Below are 11,557 nucleotides of genomic sequence, written 5' to 3'. Positions count from 1 at the left end.
CTGGGTAAAAAGAGAAGTTTTATGTTGAATAGAATGTTCTGTTTCAGGAACTTCCTCAAAGCCTTCCAAAAAATGGGGGAACCCCCCCCCCCAATATAAAAACACTACGACATCATTCATATCCCATTTAAGTTTAGTTTGGTATCTCTTGCTTGTGATTAATATGATTCCTTCAAGTGCTGATGACTGATAAATCACTGTTTACCTTTACATTTATATTCTGTTTCTAAGAGCTAAGCAAAATGTATAGGAATTTTTCTATATCAGATGGTAAGAAATCAAAGCACTCATAATAAGTCTTCTACTGCCTTGGCTATGTTCTCCACACATGGTTGGTTAAATAAGTGGAAAGGGGAAAAAAATTTTGAAGAAAAACCAGGATAGAACATAGACCAAAAAATTTGAAGATAACAATACAGACAAGACAGATGCTGCATAGCAAATCTTTCAAGCACAGGCCTGAGAATACACTTAATGTCTCATTCTTTAAAGATGATTAATGTATTTAATAAACTATACAAATATAAACTAGTTAGTCTATAAAATATATAAACTAAACCCTCAGAATTAAACATTAGCCCTCCCTTTGAAATAGAAAAGGATGCCTTATAAGCTTAAATTAGTCCCCAGGAACTGATATCACACCAGGGGTGTTTCCACCTCCCTTGCAACTCATGGCAGGAAAAATTTTTGTTCTGACTGTGCTCAGTACTCCACATCAGAAGCAACTCACCACCAGCAGCATTCATGGGAAATTTGAGTACCATTTAAATAAATTTTTATCAAGACTGCTAAAATACATTTACCAGGTGACACCTCTTCCCTTTTAAATCCTAGAAATAGTAAACACTATCTATAAAAAGACCAGGAAGCAAATTCTCTCAACAAAGGTAGGAACTGCAGAATGCCTTGAAATAAAAAGGTACAGATCAAGATTTTTCCCTTCTGTGACATGCACATTGGATAATCTACACAGTGGGACCAAAGAAGCACTAAATAATCTATAAAGAAAGATAATTCATTTTACTCACATCAAATTCAAAATACTTAAAGTACATTGTGGAAACACAGGCCACAAGGGGAAGTTTTCATATAGTCTATCTCATGGCTTCTCTGGGGAATAATCCTAAACCCACACACACAGAGAAAGCTTCTAATCAGCTTGCATTGCCCTGATAATACTGGATGAAGTGGATGCAGAAGTGAGACCATTCACCACAGGTGTAACACTTGCATGTACTGCCAGTATAAACACAGCATTATAATTACCAAAAGCTTACCAAACTTCTATTCTCTGCATAGCTGCAGGAAGGAGAGGGGCTTTCCAAGCCACATCTTTTAGTTAAACTGGGTGTAAGCAAGAGATTTCCTCGTAGCAAATTCATCAGTTTACTTTCTGCATTGGAGCAAAAGGAGGCCACATTCTGTAATGGAGAACAGAGTTTGCAATGCAGAATAGTTGGCTTTCAAACTATGTAAGGACAATATACACTACATTTAAGACTTTTTCTCATCATTATCCCACTGGAATTTTACTTTATATCAAACCAGCAACATAGAAGATTGCTGCACTTTCTGTCCATGGCAGATTCCCAATTGACAAGTACAAGATCTTTAGTCACTCAGAGATTCTGTGGCACGTCCTAAAGACAGTGCTAGATGAGTTGGGAAAAAAAATCAAGATATTCAATCCCCCAGGAAAACTGCATTAACATCTTACTCTATCTCCCAGAAAATCCCCCTCAAATTCAGCATTATGTGCATTACTTGTTTTAAAGATTTATCAATACTAACAGACTTTTTGGTGAAGGATGTAACTCAGCAGTAACTGAAACTAACCATCAAATGACACTTCTACAGGTTTACCTCTATCACACTTTTCAGTTCATTAACCTTCTCTTGAAGATAGCATTCCTTTGGACTGGTTGAGAATAAAGAAAGATCTCCAGCCAACAGCACAGGAATTTCTGATCTGAATTCAGACTGCCACTGAAGGTTGCTTGCAGAAATGAGTGAGCAGCGGACAACTACATCTTCAATAGCCAAGTGTCTGAGATCTGTCCAGATCTTTACTGCCACTAAGTTATAGTTTTCATCAGACAAGTATACCACAGTAGTGAAGCCTAAAAGCAGGAAAAAAAAAGTGTGAATTAAACCTTTACATCTCTTTAAGTAAGTTGGATTTAGTAAAAAAAAAGTCACACACATCTTAAAATGTGTGGCAGCCCATCTGCATGGTGACAACTATCTCATACTTCTTTCATATTCTACACTAGCTTCCTACTGATTACAGAAAATAACTCAAAGTCTGTGTCTTTAAAAACAATACCCCTAAAGAACTTTCCCTTTTTACCCATAAGATTATCCACCTCTCCCTATCCATGAGCTCCAGTGTCTGAATTCCATGACCCTGTACGCCAAAGAGGGAGTTCACGTACATGTACGATGGTGTTTCTGCAGATGCTGAACACAGATGTGAGAACTTATGCCCACCATTTATGGAAAAAAAAAATAAAAACATTTAAATATAAGCTGCTTTTGAGCTTTGATCCTGCCTTTCTAACTTCCTGAGCTAATAAAGCAGAGACAGTTTTTCTTCAGAAATACAGATTTATCTGCCAGCATGTCACTGTGATGGGCTGTATCAGCAGGGACAGGCCTGAGATTCAGGTACAACACCAAGATAACTCTTACTATTGAAATAAAGAATTCAGTGCTTATTCAACAGGAGGACATGAATGTGGTTCACGACATACCTGCTCTGCTAACAGAAATTACAACTCCGACTAAATCCACTTCAGCACACGGTGGCTGAAAAGAAGGATCCAACAAACTGGTGAATTCTAGAGCCTTTCTTGGAAAAAAAATCTGTACCAGCATCTCTTGTGATACCTGATGAAACACAAAACTTCAGTATTTACCACACGTACAGAGTGTGACACATTTTAATGATGCACCTTTATGCACTTCAAGCACTTACTGATAGCTGTAGATACTGAGTTTTCTTGGTGGCTGTTAACTGGATGTTGGTGGAGTCTGCCCTGCCCCTGGACTGGGACGCTGACAGCTGGAAGATCCTGTAGCGAGCGCCTTCCTTCAGCAAGGAACACACGTCAGGCAGCGGGCGCCAGATACTCACTACTGCTCCTGACAACAGCACAGTAAGCTCAGTTACCTGCTCAGTAATACTTTGAAGGCTTTTAAACAAATCTACAATGCTCCCTTCCTTTCCAAAAGCCCTAAACCAAGAATCAAACTGGAAATATTAACATATAAGCAAAAATACTGTTGGGAAACTCTTCAAATCTATCTATGCTGGCCAGTTACCACATTTAGTTAAAAGTTTTTTATAATTTTTGAAGCACTGACCTTTATGTTTTTCTTGTTTTCTGTAGTCTACCACATATAATCTCCATACTGCAGACACGTCCCTTTTGTAACAACCATTTTCTTCCTGTTCTGCTGACTCTAAAGCCTTCTTGAATTGTTCCTGCAACTGAGTTTGTTTTTTGTCGTTCATCAGCTGCCTGTAAGCCTTCAAGGCTTTTAATTGGTCATCACTGAGATATCCCTGCAACCAAGAGAAGATGAACTCAGCATCGTTTTATTAATCAAAAAAACACAAGATTTTTAGATAGCCTCTTTCTTGAGTGTTCATCTGTTAGAAGCAATTTATTTCCAGCTGATGCACTACTAGGACTTGAAATGAGGTATATTAAAACAACAGGAGGAAGCAGTGGTGCTGCTGGTACTCAGCTGGTGCTCTGGTCTGTGCAGAGATTACACTACACACTACACTAATTGTTCTTATGTGACAATTAGTGGGAAGCCTGCTTGAGAGTGCATAAGTAAGGTGAATATTTAACGTAACAGGCAGGCTTGCCTGTTTCATATGAAGACAGTAGGAAAAATTTCTGGAAGAATAAAGGAAGAGTTGCACTTCTCCTCCAGCTGTTGTCTCTGAGCTGACACAATGATTTACACTAAAATGCATCACACCCTTCACTTTACTGACCAAGCCTTCCAGACCCAGATGCCTGTACGTGCAGCTCCAGAGACATGGATACCATTTTATCAAATAAATCAGATCATATGGCTTTATGACAGACAAGGATCCTCACTTGCAAAAGGCAAGGCATGTATTTAATTTTTAACAACCAGCAGGGACTAATCACCTGAATCTTTATTAGTGAAGGCATAAACACTTAAAAATTGTGATTTAACTGGAACAGGGAATGAAGACAACAAAGACAATGTAATTATCCAAACAATTCAGTGAACAGCATGCCAGAGTATGAAACTCTAGATTGATGATATGCATTAAGTTTTCATATTTGCAAGACAAAGCAAAGTAATAAAATTACAAGTAGCATTAACTTCTACTTGTGCTATATCCTGGATTCTTATACCAAAAGATAATTGCCATCCAAGATAATATTAATCAATTACAACAAGCCTTCATTAAGTTTTTTTCAAAATTTTTAATATTAATTTATTTAGCAATAAGCATGCTGTAGAAGATATCAAAAGGCAGCAAAACCAAAGAGTAATTTAATGGTCAACTTTAGCAGGAGTTATTAAATTTTAATTTATTCCAAAAGCTTTTCAAAATTAACCCAGTAGTATCTACAGTTACCTCCATATAACCAGGATCAGATGCATTCTGAATTGCTTCATAAAGTTCTGCACCATCTTGCAAATGATGGATTTGCTGTCTTGTGACGATCCGTGATCTTGGTGTTCTTCTACTGGTTCTCTCTGTTGAGAAAAAGCCTTTATGTGGATTACAACCAATACACTTTAAAGTGAAAGAAGAAATAATTATATAAGAAGCACAGTAGTACTTAGGCCTTGCCAGAATAAAAATACAAACCACATGTATAGGAATTGATGTGTGTGTGTATGTGTGTATACACATATCAGGAAAATACAAGAAGAAAAAAAATCTTATTAATTTCAATACAACATAGATAGACTATTATACAAACCTTGGGGAAGCCAGTATCAGTGGCTAGGAGGCTAGCAGCTAGAATCAGTGGTTAGTATCATTTAGGAAAATGTGGGAGATTTGATGGGCTGCTAAGAACCTTCATAGATACTTGACTACATTTTCTTTCTGTATATCACTTGCTCTTCTTATGCAGCAGAAAGTCTTAAAGACACCAAGATGTGGGACAGCAGGTGACCACAGGCCTGGACACAAATCCTCCTTAGGACATCAGCTAAATGCCAAGTTAACTTATATTAAACTACTACCCTCTCCTTATGTACGTCACTTTGCTGCCAGAATTTTTTGTCTTCAGCACAGCAGACTCCTGTGTACAAATTTACCAAACATAAAACAATACACGAGGTGTCACAGAAGTAACATTAAGAATTACAAGGCCATCTCTGATTTCAATTAAGAATTTCATGCTAGAACTACTGTTAGTAATCACTGGCAGAGGTGGACAGTGTCAGCCATTACAGAATTAGAATATATTGAAGTGGAAAGGACCTCTGGAGGTCATCTGGTCCAACACAGTGGTGTCCAGTGACAGGTCCTACAGAAGGCTGACCAAGACCATGTCCAGTGAGCTTTTTATTATCTCCCAGGATGGAGATTTTACAGCCTCTCTAGGCAACACTGTCAGTCAACCATCATAGTGAAAAAGTTTCCTGATGACCAGAGGGAATTTCCTGTGTTCCAGTTTGTGCCCATTTGGCTCTGGACCTGTCACTGGACACCACTGACAGAAGCCTAGCTCCATCTCTGCACTGTCCTTCCAGGTATTTAAGTACATTGATCAGATGTTCCCAAGCCTTCTCCAAGCTCAATGGTCCCAGCTCTCTCAGTTTTTCCTAGGTCAGATGCTCCAATTCCTTAAACACATTCATGGCCCTTTGTTGTAATATCTCCAGTAAGTCCATGTCTTTTTGTAGTGAGGAACCCAGAACTGGACATGGCATTCCACATGTAGCCTTACCAGTGCTAAACAGAAGGAAAGGATCACCTTCTTAGACCTTCTGGCAACAATCCTCAACTTATCCACCAGGACCCCCAGGGCTCTTTCTGCCAAGCTGCTTTCCAGATGGGTGGCCGCCAGCATGTATTGGTGCATGTCACTGCTTCTCCCCAGGTGCAAAATTTACAATTTGCTTTGTTGAACTTCATGAGGCTCTTGTCAGCCTCTTTCTCCAGCTGCCAAAATCCCTCTGGATGGCAGCATAATCCTCTAGCGTATCCATCACTTGTCCTAATTTTCAGCATCAAACCTGCTGTCCATCGCCCCACTCTCCAGATCATTACTCAATTTGTTAAAACAGGACTAGGACTAGACCCAGTACTCATCCCTGGCATACACTAGGAGTTGCTGGCTTCCAAACAGACTTTGTGCCACTGATCACCACCCTCTGGGCCCTACTGTTCAGACAGTTTTCAATCCACCTGCCTGCCTGCTCATCCAGCCCATCAGCTTCTCTCTGTGGATCCTAAGGGACACAGTGTCAAAAGCCTTTCTGAAGTCCAGGTAGACAATGTTACTGCTCTCACCTCAACTGCCCAAGCCAGTGATTTCATCACAGAACATTGTCAGGTTGGTCAAACTTGACTTCCCCTGAGTGAATCTTTGCTGAATACTCCAAATCACATTTTTATCCCTTTTGTGCCTGTTAACAGCTTCCAGGATTATTTGTCCCATCACCTTCTCAAGGATCAGGGTAAGGCTGACTGGCCTGTAGTTTTCTAGGTACTCCTTCCTACCTTTTCTGAATACAGCAGACACATTTGCTTTCTTCCAGTCTCCAGGACCTCTACCAATCAACTAATGATCATTCAAAGAGGATCAAAAGCAGCCCCACAGACATCAGTCAGACGCTCCTTCAGCACTTCTGAGTTAATCAGGTATGGATTTACATATGTCCGGTTTGCCTGAGTGTTCTCTAACTTGATCCTCTTCCACCAAGGGTATGTCTTCCTTGCTTCAGAATTTCCCCGTCTCTGTGGCCTGGGATTGCCAACAAAGGGCATTCAGTAACTCAGCATTCTCCGTGGCCTGTGTCACCACAGTCCCCGTCTCACTGAGCAGCTCCACTGACCTCAGTATCCGCACAGTCATGCAATTATTAATGAGGAAAGATGCTCAGTCTTGGTGTTCAGGTCTACTGAGATACATCCTAGCAGCGCCCACCTCTGGGTGAAATCTTACAGTGTCACGTCCCTGAGGGGAATGAAATTATGAATTCTACAATTTTGTAGCATTTCCCTGAGAATCATCTCAAGGATAATTTTTTAGTGGCCTGCCTACCAATATGTTCAAAAGGTGTTTTCTAGACAGCTGCAAAGCCATGCAAATAAGCACAAAACCATTTTGTACCAAAAGGTCTTGACACACAGGAAGCAAAAACCTGAAACAACAACAAAACAAAAACAACAACAAAGAAAACAACCCAAAATACCATTTCTTCTCTATCACCAGACGACATTTTTGACAATTTCTTTAGACTTTTCTGAAAACATCAAAATGTTTTTTTTGTTCTTTATACAGGTTCTGAAAGAATGAAAGCTTTACCTTCATGCTTTTCATATTCTGCTTGAATTTTTGCAAACAGAGCTTCCAATTTCTTTTGCTGATCCTCTGCATGCTTGGCAGCTTCCCTTTCTTCTGCTCGGCTATTACGAAAAACGTAGGAACCAGCTGATGTCTTTTCCATCCACTAAAATAAAAAGATTAAAACTAAACCCAGACTTTTAAAAACTTATTTTTAACATTATCTTTCATACTCACTGTTAAGCAAAAATGCTTTAAAAATGAACAGGCAGCAGACCGTAAGTTCTTCCACTAAAACAGATAAAAGGCAAAACCCCACAGGATTGGTTGGTAACTTGTCAAAGACAAGCAGAACGGAGTAGTATCCAAAACCACATGATTTAACAGCTGAAGAAAACATAGCTTCAAGTTGTGATTTAGATGATGAATGGATCCCACTGGTAGATACATTAAGATACAAACCATCAAAATCAATGCTGAAAAATACACCAGACTGCATTCTACCCAACTTGTCTTTCCACATCAGCTGTACTTTCTGTTTTAACACCCTGGATTACATGCTGTAAAAGAACTATGATGTAGTTCTGCAGATGCTCCTAAACCTTTTCCGCCTGAGATGATTCCATAGCCTTGTCCACAACCCTGCCAGAACTGGCTTGCCTGATTTGAAGAGGCCAGTGAACTAAACGAGGAGATCCATGGCTGCTGAAAGTGGTCCCTTTTCTTCCCTTCCCATTTTCTGCACAGTTCTGTCTTCTCCCTTGCACTGGCTCTAGCAGTGACCTCAGCAGACTGTATCAGTTTGGTAATTCAATAGACATTTATTCATTGAATAGCAGTTCATTGTGTGTTCTTAATATTATTATTAGTTACTTTTTCCTAGTTTAATGAACTAAGTTACCTAAGTAACAGGACCAGGTGAGTTCCAGGTTTATAACAGAGAAGCAGCAGGAGTGTATAGTGAAAGCAAGATAAGGAAAGATTGCAGAACCAATCCTTACAAGGCAGTGAATTGTTGAAATAGGCTCTGCCTACCTCATTAATTGCACATCTTGTATTTCCTGCATTACTCACAGTTTGACACCTTTAATTAAGGCTACTGTGATTCCCACACTCCTTGACTCTTGAGGTAAAACGAGACAGATAGCCCAAATCCTCCTATAATTTTGGCATGTTTGAGCAAGAGTCTCAGTGTTTAAAGCAGAAAAAAGTACATCAATCTCGTGACATAGCCAGATACGAAGAAGCACTTTCCTCCCCAGCCTGGAAACCATTTACTGTGATGCAGTTACAGATTACAGTCCCCTTTCTGAGACCTAAATAAATGTTTGTTCTACCAGGCAGATCATACAATAAGTGCTGCAATTTCCTCCATTAAAGTAATGATCCAAACCAAATGTTGCTAGTACCTTTGCAGAATTCATTCTACATCCACCAATAATAATATAATACCTTAGAAAGAAGGCAATGAAAAAAGTATCCTAGATATATATGCCAAGCATATATATATATATATATATATATATATATATATATATATAAAACCTGCTCTGAGAAAAGCTAATAAAATATGAAAGTTGTGTCCTGGTTAAACTGTTTACATTAAAAAGATTGATTACTAACAGAAATATTGTTTCATTTTGTGTCTGGTATTGTTATAAAACCAAGTAGTTGCAGTGAAGTCTGACTGCAGTATTTAAAATGTCTGGATATCAAGTGGTATTTAAAAGATCTTAATTCTATTTTACACCATAATTACACACTGTATTTTTAGTAATATAAAACTTACACAGTACATCAGCTACATGTAAGAAAAAGTAATCCTACCAATGCTTAGAAATATGTAACTTTTTGTTAATATTTTAATAATAAAACAAGTGCTGTACTTTTTTGAGTACAGGACTGAAATTCAATTATTTCTGGCTTTTTGAAGCTGAAAGCAAAGTCAACTAAAGGATACTGAACACAAACTTCTTACAGCAGGATACTCTAGTCCTGAAATACTAAATACATGCACAATGCAAGAACCACTCCTGTTTATTTTACACATAACAGTATCTTAAAAAAAACCCTGTAACTCTCTATATTGTGTCTGATTTAAGGAATGATATAGCAATTAATTAATATAATTGAGATCTTATAGAACCCTGTTAGATTCATAGAATACTTCCACCATACCTGAATAGGGTAAGTTCTTTGAATAACCACATCAATGCACCCCACTGCACCGCCCTCACTGTAAAGTGATGACAAAGGCACAGGGAAAGGTCTGGGATCCCGATGAAATCCTAGTTTTGTGTGCCATCGCACACGGCGAGTACTGTTTGCTGAGATCTGAGCAAGGGAAATGGTGCAGGAGAAACTGTCACTGCTATAAGTTATAGCAAAATTATATCCAACTTATTTTATCTACATATCTATTTTCACACTGACCTCACTAATAATATATGACTTTTGCACCTGAGCAGATCACATTTTAATTTAAAGATTTCCTTTCACATTGAAGACTGTATTTTAAACAGAATCTAAAGATCTGATGAGTGAAAATTCTCAGGGAAATGAGAATCTGTGAGACAATCCATTGCTTTGTACCAGAGGAGCAATTTCAGTATTATGCTGAAACTTCACCCTCTTTAAAGTTAAAGCTCTTTAACTAACCTCAAATAAGCAAAGGCCCTCCCCCACCAGTTCACCCCCTCATGACATGGTTCCCTCCCAGCCTCCCCATTCTTCCTCCAACTTCCATATTGTCTGAGATGGAAAAATACTTCTTTGCAACTTGGTGTTTAACCAAAGTAAGGAGCTGGAGCTGCCAAAACACGTAGCAAAACTTGGCAGAATTTTATACTACAAACTTCTCTTCCAACTGTATTGAATAACACCCTTGTCTTACAAATCTGGTTATTCAACTTCACCAAAGCTCCATCTGTTTGTAAAGCCCCAATAACTTTTTCTGTTTACAAAATATGGCTCAACGAAGTAGCATCTCTCTGTCACATCCAATCAAGCTGAACTATTTATTTACCTTTAACATAAGGGTATCTGGGGCTTCCAGTGGTGTACATCCATTTTGAGGACCAACAAGTTCTGCTCCATGCACTATGATCTTCTGACCAACAGTCAGCCTTCTTCTATCTAAGAAAGCTTTGAGAGGTGGATCCAGAAGAGCTCTGATCCCATACCAGCCATCAGTAACTTCAATTAAAGCTGCTGCTTTTTTACTTTCCATGTTCTTATTGCTACTGCTAGGAGATACAACTGTGTTCAGCGATATGATTTTGGAAATACACAGTACAAGTGTTTTACCTGCTGCATCATCTCTTTCCATTATTTTTTTGATTGCTGATCGTTTACTTTTATCAACTTCCAAATCATACCTACAAAAAGGAATTTGTGCTTAGTTACAGCAAACAAAATCCATCACATTGTTTTTCTTTAAACACAATTGTAGCAAACTGTTAGTTACTCAATTTACATGATTAAGCACTGCATTAGCAAAGCAAATGTTTTCTACATTTTTGCAGGTAACACACACTGCGTTTTTAATACTGCTGTGTGTAAGTTTAACAATACAAGCATTCTGCTAAGTAGTGAGTGCAAGGTGGATGTGCTTATTTTGTAATACTGATGAACCAGAAAGCACACAGTAACACAAATTACAGCTCCCAATATATTGCTATATACATACCTGTATTTCAACTGCAACAGTACCATTTCTGGTGTCAAACATCTGTTAGCAAATTCATGTGGGAAAGACACTTCCATGGCTGCCAATTTCCATACAATCCATCTATAGTGATTGTAAACCCAGGCCTCTGTGATTAGATTGGGGTTCACACCAGGAGTGTCACAGAGGGCTCTGCAGATAAATTGTTAATAAATTAACCTGAAGTCCACTGCAAATTTTAACCTCCCTATTACTTAAGACTATTTGCACCTTTGAAGAATTTCTAGAAATTTTCCAAATTGACTTTGCTTTCTTTAATGGTCAGTGAAGATCAATCAGTAGCAACATTAATCTATATAGC

General features: G+C 38.5%; 1 protein-coding gene across 1 annotated transcript in view; it reads right to left on the bottom strand.

Moving 5' to 3' along the window:
- BRCA2 (BRCA2 DNA repair associated) overlaps positions 1–11,557 on the bottom strand; it is a 35,246-nt gene that overhangs the window by 739 nt on the left and 22,950 nt on the right. The window contains exons 18-27 of the mRNA XM_053932752.1: positions 11,218–11,388; positions 10,555–10,906; positions 9,708–9,863; positions 7,551–7,695; positions 4,637–4,758; positions 3,370–3,571; positions 2,981–3,147; positions 2,757–2,892; positions 1,867–2,123; positions 1,281–1,424 (exon numbers count right to left, since the gene is read on the bottom strand). Of these exons, the coding sequence (XP_053788727.1) occupies positions 1,281–1,424; positions 1,867–2,123; positions 2,757–2,892; positions 2,981–3,147; positions 3,370–3,571; positions 4,637–4,758; positions 7,551–7,695; positions 9,708–9,863; positions 10,555–10,906; positions 11,218–11,388 (1,852 nt within the window). The remainder of the gene's footprint in view (positions 1–1,280; positions 1,425–1,866; positions 2,124–2,756; positions 2,893–2,980; positions 3,148–3,369; positions 3,572–4,636; positions 4,759–7,550; positions 7,696–9,707; positions 9,864–10,554; positions 10,907–11,217; positions 11,389–11,557) is intronic.

Source organism: Vidua chalybeata, chromosome 2 (assembly GCF_026979565.1).
Source record: "Vidua chalybeata isolate OUT-0048 chromosome 2, bVidCha1 merged haplotype, whole genome shotgun sequence".
NCBI classification, from domain to species: domain Eukaryota; kingdom Metazoa; phylum Chordata; class Aves; order Passeriformes; family Viduidae; genus Vidua; species Vidua chalybeata.
Note: the sequence above shows the minus strand (reverse complement) of the source record. Positions and strands in the feature narration are given on the sequence as shown.